Source organism: Lactuca virosa, chromosome 5 (genome assembly GCF_052849685.1).
Source record: "Lactuca virosa cultivar CGN04683 chromosome 5, Lactuca_virosa_CGN04683_v6, whole genome shotgun sequence".
NCBI lineage: Eukaryota > Viridiplantae > Streptophyta > Magnoliopsida > Asterales > Asteraceae > Lactuca > Lactuca virosa.
In genome coordinates this window covers 369,807,450-369,817,600 of record NC_136430.1, presented here as the reverse complement: position 1 = coordinate 369,817,600, position 10,151 = coordinate 369,807,450, and the positions used below count along the sequence as shown (strand labels likewise).

Genomic DNA, 10,151 nt, shown 5'->3' with positions numbered 1-10,151 from the left:
ACCTCCTTCCGACGACCCTCCATTCACTTCGGGCTCTTCAACTTGAACTGAAAGTTCTTCACGATTTTTTTGAAGCAGACGTCTAGTTTCTTCCATCTGACGATCCAACATCGTCTGAATCATCAATTGTACACCAGCCATTGTCACCGGCTCAGGTGCAACAATTACAACAGGTATTTGCTCGATTACAGGTGGTTGATTCCTGTTTTCGTTCGCGTTTCCAACTCCGCTTCTTGTTCTTGCCATTCTTGACCTATACACCGAATAAGGTGAATTTAGATCCTCAATTACGATAGAAATCAAATCATCCTTATCACTCCAAAACGTTTACATGCTAGTTCTAATATCGTAATCATACGCTTAGAATCCTAAACACATAAGGTTTCCAGATCCGGTTGGCAACAAACCATAGATCCGAACAAATAATATCATATATGGCAAACATATAACATTTAGCACATAAAAGCATTTTAGGCAACTTTCCTAAAATAAACTAGTGCTCGTGTCTAAAGTATAACAGACACTATCTCAAAATCTTCACTTAGCATTCTAAGTTTAAGTCTAGAAATCATACAAATTCCTAGTTCGCTTAAACTAATGCTCTGATACAAACTGTGACATCCCCAAAATCACGGCCATAAAAGACCGGTTTCATTTATGCTTTTAAAATAATTTCAGAGTAAATCCATTGATTTAAAAGAGTTACGGAAATTTGTCCCCAAAACAAAACATGATAAAATAAAGTTTATCAAAGCATTTCTTAAAGAAATGTATTTTCATTATATATCAAAACTCGGGATGTCATGCTCCGATACAGACCAAAAGCATAAACAATACAAAATAGACCTTACAACAGTTACATATAACTACTGGTCTATAATCCAAAATATCTTGACAATGTCATCCAACTTATGCTCTCGTGCCACTACCTGTAATACAAAGCAAAATTGAGTGGGTCAGGCTTGGGAGCCTTGTGAGCATATAGGGTTTTCAACCCACAATAAATAAATATATTTAGTTCATCAACCAACAATAACCCGATTACCCATTCCCGCTATCCTCAATTTATGTCCCTAAAACAACAACTATTACAAGGGACCTAATCTAGGATTTTCATCGGGACGGACATTACTGCAAAGGGGTTTCCTTAACAATAGATGTCCTAAAGGCAACCATGAGGGGGATGGAGTACAACAAATGAACACCCAAGTTCATTAACACCTACAGGTAATGAGCCTGTTAGCGTTCCACTGGACTGTCTAGAAAAGTCCGTGGTCGTCATCTAAACTCCGCTAGATGACTGAATCAGCAACAACAACGAGGCCTTTCATCATTTTATTTTATCACACACCAACTGTCTACCCATGTTCTACCCAACATATTAGTAGATAAAATATATGCATTTATATACAGTTTAAAACCTGTATAAAACATCCATTCAACAACTAGTTCAAATAAACAATTAATATATAAACACATAGCACGTATTTTATAAAGAATACTTCATATCTATGTGTTAGAAGAAAACGAATATGCACTCACTTGATAAGACGATGATCGGACAACACCTCGTCTCTTAAAATAATCTTTTCCGATAAAACCGGGATGTTTTTTTTCTTGAAAACCGGGCTTCTTGCGGGCAGAGTTTTCGGCTCGGAAACTTCACTTCTCGGGATCTTCGGGGCTTCGGAACTTGCCTTGGGTCTCGGGAATAGTACCGGGGCTTCAGAGTATTTCTTGCACGCAAAACGAGGAAAATTGGGGAGAGAAAGAAAGAATTTTGGCAAAAGAAGTCAGCAGCCTCGCATGCCCTTTTATAGCAGCGAGACCTCGGACTACGCTGGGTGTACCGAGGCCCTACGCTGGGCGTACTCCGGATAAGGCTTCCACGTGGCGAAGTCTCGGTGGAGGAACGTGACCTCTTCTGGACCGAGGAAAGCAGCAGTACGCTGCGCGTACCCATCTCGTACACAGGGTGTACTTTGGTGTCGACATGTATGTGGGGCGTACCTCCTTGTACGCTGGGCGTACCTCGCATCCCCATGCTCTCTTCGGATAAGCTTTGGTATGCGTGCCACGATCTTCAAAAATTCATAACTTTCGCATACGAGCTCCGTTTTCGACGTTCTTTATATCCACGCGTAGGTGAGACTATGATCTACAACTTTCATTTAGACTTCGTCGGCTAATTTTGACTTTATTTTTATTATATTATTTTTAGTAGGCCGGGACAGTAAAACTCCGTTATAAAATCATAACTTCTTCATCCGACGTCCATTTTCGTCTGTCTTTTTACCGATGGACTACTAACGACGAGATCTTCGATTCTCGTTTAGATTGTTTCGGCCAATTATCACTCGATCTCGATTTCGAGATTTCGGGCTGCATACCGCTCAGTCGAAACTTAGAAAAATCATAACTTCCTCATACAAAGTCAGATTTAGACGTTCTTTTTATGCACGCTCTCGGTTTAACGCATTCTACAACTTTCGTTTAGATAAATAAGGCTAGATATCGCTCTATCTTAAATTCATATTTTACGTCCTTCAGCGTCGTGCCGGTTCCGTCGCGAAACTTCGACAGGTCATAACTTCTTCGTTATAACTTGGATTTCAGCATTCTTTATATATTCGGAAACTTTGCCACGACCACTACAACTTCCTTCATAGATATCGAGCTTATCTAATATTTTATTTTTTTACACTTATTTTTATTCTTAATTCAATTAAGCCACATAATTTAGCATAAAACACATAATACTCAAATAACACATTCTTATTATTTCAAAACGAGTTACAAAGGTTAACCTACACTATTATAACAACATTAATGCCTAGCCTAGAAACACGGGTGTTACACCAGTTAACCCCAAATATGGACATACAAATGGCATCAATGTTATCGGTTCCGTTAACGGCTTAATATGCTCTTCTTATGATGATTATGTCATTCACATTTGGAACCCTTCTCTCTCCTCCGTGTTAACTCTCCCACCATACTCCACGCCCTGTCATGGTTACAATTCGTTCAAAATCCATTCCCGGTTTGGGTTTGATCCCAAAATAAATGATTATAAAGTTGTCAAGCTCACAGGCATTAACGGACCATATGAAAATGTGGTTACATGGTGGCTGCAAGTTGAGATTTATAGTATGAGAAAAGGTTCATGGAAGTTGATCACTGAAATGTTTGCCTCGCACATCGCAATCCTTATCAATCGGTATGATGTTTGTGCTGATGGCCATGACGGGCATCTTCATTGGCTTGGTTGGACGAATGGGGAGGAAGATACAAAAACGATAGTGGCATTTGATTTGGGTTCAGAGACATTCCGTGAGATACCTCTTCCAGACTCTACACTAGATCACAATCGCTCAAATGTAGTAGGAGTTTTGGCCGGAAAGCTCTGTGTGATGTCATATATTGAGGATGTTGCATATGAGGTGTGGGTGATGGATGAGTATGCGGTGGCTGAATCATGGGTCAAACGCCATGTCTTTTCACAGTTTATTGGTTATACCTATCCATTTGGATTCACATCACACAGAGAGTTTCTTACTGAAGGTGATGGTTATCTTGTCTTATACAATCCATCGACAAACGAGCATAAATACTTGGAGGATCATTGTCCATAAGACCATGGTGTAGATAAAATCGTGGAGTATGTCGACAGTCTTGTTTGGGTATCACCTACTGAGCATGAGATGACAGGTGGTTTTGGACAAAATCTAAATGGAGAGATGTAAAATATGATGCAATTCATGTTTCTTAATTACGTTTATGTAAAGTATCTATTTTAGATGCATTGTTTCTACGTTCTCTCTTGCTGTTGTGGTTCAATTTGATATTCTTAGGCAGACCCTTTTTTGCTTGTTTAACATTTGGACATGTTGGTTCTAATTCGACATATGTCTAAGTCTAACCTTATTGCTATTCAAGGAGTTTTCTATCAAGAAACTAATTTGATGTCTTTGATGAGACTAATGTATAGCCATGGATCTTGGTTACTATTCATATCTTGTGAAAACGTTCAAGTTAACTTTATGTCTCGGGGTGTTTGATTTCTGGGATTTCTGCATCTTAATTTCTTGCATTTGAGTTCTTGTTTTGGATATAGGAAAATGCCACTAAATAGTAACCAAGTTTGACAATTGTTCCTCCTAGTACCTCAATTTTCTTTGAAAATGTTTAACAAATTTATATATATTTTTTTGTTAAATTAGGTAATTTTGGTTTTGTTACATGTTGGGTGGTAATGTGATGGTCATAGTCCCGAAGGCCGGGCGAGCGGTGCGGATAGGCTATAGGCCCTGCGAGACGGTCCAGTCATGTCGAAGGCTCGAAGAGCGGTTCAGATAGACTGTAGGCCCTGCGAGGCGGTCCAGTCAGGCTGAAGGCTCAGTTATGCATGTTGTTGTTTGTTATGTTTTATGTGGTGGTACTTTGGGGGAACATACTAAGTTTTGGCTTACGGTTTAGTTTATTGTTTCGGGTACTACTGGTGATCGTGGGAAGGCGAAGGCGTGACCATACACATCTGCATGTTTTATGTCATTATGATTTTGAGATACTCTGATGTTGATAAACACTTTGGAAACAATGATTTTGTAAACATTTTATGATTATGGGTTTTTTGCAAAGTTTAAATTTGTTGTGATTTTTGAGACGTTACAATCAACATCCAATAGGGTCTAAACCTTATTCCCTTGAAGCCCAATGCCTTTACTTGATCCATTTATTGTCCATAATCCCGAAATAATAAACTTCTCGAAACAGGATGTTACAAAATCACTAATATGCAATGTTTTAAAAACCGGTTTTTTAATTGAACCGGTCGGGTGATGTTTTCCGGTTCAACCGGTTTAACCGGTTCAACCGGATGGTCAAACCGGTTCAATATTTTTATATGTTTTTAATTATCCTGCATACATTGATTACAAAACTTGTCATCTTTTTAGTATTACAAACTTAAATAGAATGCAACAGATAAAAACAATCATTATAGAAGCCAAAATCAACCAAAGATCCCCAAAACAAACACAAAAATCCAAGACTTACGGGTTCAACCCGGTCCATTCCGGTTCAATTCAGCCGGTTGAACCGGTTTTACCAAAACCGGCCGGTTCAATCCGGTCAGGAAATCGTAATAAAACCGGTCCAAATCGAACCGTCCTCACCTCCGGTTCGACCGGTTCAACCGGCCGGTTCGAACCGGTTTTTAAAACACTGCTAATATGATGATCAATAAAATTACCTCAAGCAACCCTATAATAATCTGTAAAAATGCAATCATCTACTTTTATTGTGGCTCAGTTAGGAACTTTCTTGAACTTTTTCCCATCTATTCATTCATCACAAGGACTTGCAAGGGGTCAAACTCATTTGAAAAAAAAATCACAATTAGCTTCAGGATCCTACAAAATAGGGAGGTTATTCACTAAAATAATAATAAGAACTTAATAAAAATTACAATATTAATGTTTGAAAACTAGGGCAACCCCTATTCTTGAAACCAAAATTGGACAAACATTATCACACTTACATTTGAAGACGATCTTGTTTTTGCTTCATGAACCTCCATTAAAGCTTAATTTCTTGAAAAACTTTAGATTCTGTCGAGAGGAGAAGCTTGACCTTTTTGTCTTGTTAACTTATCATTTGACTTTTAATTTGGGATTTTAAGGAAGCATATGAGGGGTGTGGTATCTGACATGGCATCCTAATCATCTTATACAACCTATGCAAGCTTCCACATAGGCTGATATAACATGCTATGGTTTATGATACCATAAATGTCAAAAATGAAAAAAGTCTCAAAATTTGAGCTTTTCCACACACAAAAAAAAACATATTTGGGGTAAAACCGTTAAATTTTGCTAAATTCAAGGGCTTTGTGGCGTTATCCCCCAAATAAAATCCCCAATTTTACACTTCATAGACCAGAGTCCATTCCCTCTTTCTCCTCTCTTCATTTTTCATATTCCCTTTTGTACTCGCGACAGCTCCACCTTCCATGACGGCGAAAGATGGAATGTCTCCTTACGAAAGCGGTGCAGCCGAAGAAAGTTTCAGTCAGATGACTTTCCGAACAGGTTCAGCACTTTTGCTCTCAGTTAGATCAATTTACAATTGTATATTTCCCCTGTGAGCTTCGTTAAGCCTATTTGGCTGTATTTAGATGCTATTTGTTATGGCTATTGTAGGGTATCATAATTATTTGGCTTTGTATTAGGGTTTTCTTTGTTTTCTTTGTTTTCATTGGATGATCGAGACATTCTTTTTCATTTTTTTCTTTGGCATATTCATTTCTAGTTTGCTTTTGGTTGATATATGAGTTCTGCAATTTTTATTATATTGTAGTTCTTATTTTTAGAAATATCTGTTTTTTATATGTCGAATATTCATTGCTGCATGTTTCTTTTTATTGCTAGAGGTTTTCTTCAATATGGCTGCAGAAAGCTACTTCTTTATAAGTAATCAGTCAATTTTGGGTTCCATATAGTTTTTGCTCAGTTGACAGTAAACTCTCAAAAGAAGTAAATTATCTGAAATATAATCATAGTTGTCATGTGGTCAAACCTTAACATTAGACTACACTAACCATTTCATCATTGGATGGATCATTGTCTTCATAGCAGGTTATGAATCTAAGCATCCAGTTATCTCTCATTGTCATTGATATGCATTTTTCAATCATTTTTTCTTGTAATAGTTGACCACGTCAGTCTTGTAAATGTTTATACATGTCTGGAACTTAAGATATTGATATTAAATATCCTTTGCATTACTTCACTTGTATTTCTGCATACACGCCTCTTACAAAAGCTCTTATTTGACCAGAGATTTATGAAGAACCCCAAAATGTTTCTCATGAGGCAGGGAGAAATGTAAGTTTCTTACTTCATGCTTCTTGTGCGTGCATTCTGAATTATTTTAATTGTTTGCTTAACATATTAGAATGTTGTATAATGGTGTCATTACTTAATGCTAATAGCATTTTAATTTTTTGCTTAATTGCAAGTTTTTAAATTTCATTTATTTTTCACATATTAATTTTAAATCAAGTTGTCTCTTGAATTTTGCTAATCGTAGTTAATGGGGCATTTTTTTTTGGTTTTATGATATTTCTTCATGACTCGTGTTGCTGTTTGATCGTGCTTTCTATATATTATTTCTAATACCAAATGGCGTCCTCTTATCGGTTCAACTTGGATGCCCTTTACTAGAAGTCATGAGCAAACCTTATTTATTATTTCTTGTGGGCTGTGAGTGTTTTTATCAGTGGAACTGCTCATAAAGTGATAAATATTGACAATAAGTTCATCTAGAATATTTGGCTAAGAATCTGTTATGCTGTTGGCAACAACTTATTTACTAAACCTCTCTGTTGATATCTTTTAGTCCATACTTGTATCAAAAGTCAATGGAGGGGAATGTTTAATTGTTGGTTGTAATACTTTATTTACGAGTTGCTTAATAATGTGTACTCGTCTCAATGCTTCATCCTACCATTTTATTCTCTGTAACCATTCTAACCTCAACGCACTTTTGGTTTCCTGAAATGAAGAATTCAATTGGAGCATCAGAATTATGCACTCATCATGTTGGGAATTTTGCTAGCATTTCTTCCGACAGTGAGATATCAGAGCTTGAACAAATGTTGAGACAGATGACCTTTACTAGGTCGGTCTTTCTTTTACTACAGTCCTACACTGCTATTACTTCATATTGCATTTGTAAACTTGTGGTGTGTACTCATTTTTCAATAAGCTGCAATACGTTTTCACATGACATACATGCCAAAAACTTACTTTTGAGCCGTTAAAAGCGGTGCGTACATCAATCATCTACTAAACTTGGCAGTGTTTCTATATTGATATTCCTTGCCAATTTAATCTAAAAAGGAGGGCAGAAAATTTGTTAAAGTGGACAGAAATGGTATTGCTTTTCATTTTATAATGGTGGTTAATTTCATATGTAACGTATGCATTCTTTTTCTTTGGAATTGTTCTGTGACTGCTGACGTGTTATATATATTGCTTCTACAGGTCTATAACCCAGCGCTTGATGGCTTTGGTGCATTCCAGAATCATGGAGGAGTCACCAACTCCTCTTTTAAGGCTTGAAGCATCAACAACAAGTGGCCCGATGAAAAGACATAAACATGGAGATGAGAGGGATAACTTCCATGCTTCCATTGTCAGTTCAAGGGTGAGTAATATCTTCTTGCTCATCTTTTAAGCAAAACAATTCCTTAGCGTATTTTCAAGCGCAATGTATTGTCTACAGGTTCTTGAAGAAGAGATTGCTCAAGATTCAAAGTTTATTGGTAATAATGGGGCAGGCCTTCCAAATCCAATCACATCAACAACTTCACCACAACAACCGGCGACCATGGAGAACCTCCCGCACGAGCTTTTATCAAATATATTCATCCGCTTATTGGCCAAACAGCTTGCTCAGATGAGGTCCGTCTCAAAATCTTGGAATGCTTTTCTATCTCATTCCTCTTTTGTAAAATCCCACCTCCATCGTTCCATCCATAACAACGATCAAATTCTCTTGATCTTCCAAGATGAAGAATTTTATTCCGGCACCAAACCATTCACAGCAATACCGAGTCGATCTCCCCGTCTTGAGCTCACTAATTTCATCAAATTCCCGGTTAAACCCCAATCTGGACATACAGATGGCATCAGGGTTATTGGTTCTGTTAACGGCTTAATATGCTCTTCTTATGATGATTATGTCATTCACATTTGGAGCCCTTCTCTCTCCGCCGTGTTAACTCTCCCGCCATACTCCACCCCCTCCAATGGTTACAATTCGTTCAAAATCCATTTCCGGTTTGGGTTTGATCCTAAATCAAATGATTACAAAGTTGTCAAGCTCACAGGCCTAAATGGACCATATGAAAATGTCGTTACATGGTGGCTGCAAGTTGAGATTTATGGTATGAGAAAAGGTTCTTGGAAGTTGATCACCGAAAGGTTTCCCTCTCACATCACAACCATTACCAATGGCGACTATGTTTGTGTTGATGGCCATGACGGCTGTCTACATTGGCTTGGTTATGATTATATTAGCGAGAATACTGATTTAAAAATGATAGTGGCATTTGATTTGGGTTCAGAGATATTCCGTGAGATACCTCTTCCAGATTCTATACTAAATGATGACCGTGAGATTGTTTTAGGAGTTTTGGCCTAAAAGCTATGTGTGATGACACATGTTGGGGTTGATGGCACATGTGATGTGTGGGTGATGGAGGAGTACGGGGTGGCCGAATCATGGGTCAAACGCCATGTCTTTTCACAGTTTGATGTTGGCGCATGTCTATTTGGATTCACATCACACAATGAGTTTCTCATTGTGGATGACGGGCACCTTGTCTTGTACAATCCAAATACGAATGAGCAGATAATGTTGGAGGATTATTGTCCTGAAGATTATGATGTACAAAACATCATGGAGTATGTGGACAGTCTTGTTTGGGTAGCACCTGCCAAAGCATGAGATGGGGGGACAAAATTGAAATGGAGAGACTTCAAGTATGATGCAATGTTTCTTAATTAGGTTATAGTAAAGTATCCATGTTAATGTGTTACATCTACCTTCTTTCTACCTTCTTTCTTGTTGTTCAATTTGATATTATGTAAGATTAACATTTGGACATGCTGGTCTGAATTCTAACAGATGTCTAGCCGTATTTTATTTATGGTAAATTACACGAATGGTCCCTGTGTTTCAGGGTAATTTGTATGGTTGGTCCCTATTTTTTTTTTCTTTTAACTCGGACTGTTTTTGTGGTTTGTTTTGTGGTTAGTTCTTCATAGACTTGGAATGATTGTTGTACCCTTATCTATATTTTTTTTTATCAATTTAATTTTCTGAATATTATTAATTATAGTGGGTCCCAATCCAATTTATCTCTCACAAACACACTTTCATTTTTTGTAAATAGTTAAAAAACAATATTTATGATTTAAAAAAATTCAAAATAAAAAGAACTAGACACCATGAAATCACAAAATATCCTTATAATAAAAAATACTTTTATCTTTTTAAAAATATAACTATTGTTGTTTAGTTGATGTTTTAATTTTTTTAAAAGGTTAATATTTAGTTGATGTTCTACTTCGAGAGAATTT

General features: G+C 37.1%; 1 protein-coding gene and 1 pseudogene across 2 annotated transcripts; both read left to right on the top strand.

Annotated features, from left to right (window-relative positions):
• The first annotated feature begins 3,152 nt into the window (after positions 1-3,152).
• On the top strand, positions 3,153-3,635 carry LOC145113619 (F-box/kelch-repeat protein At3g06240-like). Its single transcript, XM_079049693.1, has one exon. The coding sequence runs from the start codon at positions 3,153-3,155 to the stop codon at positions 3,633-3,635; it is 483 nt and encodes a 160-aa protein (XP_078905819.1).
• Positions 3,636-5,957: 2,322 nt separating this feature from the next.
• Positions 5,958-9,762, top strand: LOC145111171 (F-box/kelch-repeat protein At3g06240-like; annotated as a pseudogene). The gene is made up of 5 exons (XR_013710207.1): positions 5,958-6,092; positions 6,841-6,887; positions 7,568-7,683; positions 8,049-8,211; positions 8,290-9,762. The product of XR_013710207.1 is annotated as an F-box/kelch-repeat protein At3g06240-like (transcript).
• Positions 9,763-10,151: the final 389 nt, after the last annotated feature.

Excerpts from the sequence above, each read along its gene's own strand:
- LOC145113619 (XM_079049693.1), top strand. The coding sequence starts at position 3,153 with ATGAGAAAAGGTTCATGGAAGTTGATCACTGAAATGTTTGCCTCGCAC.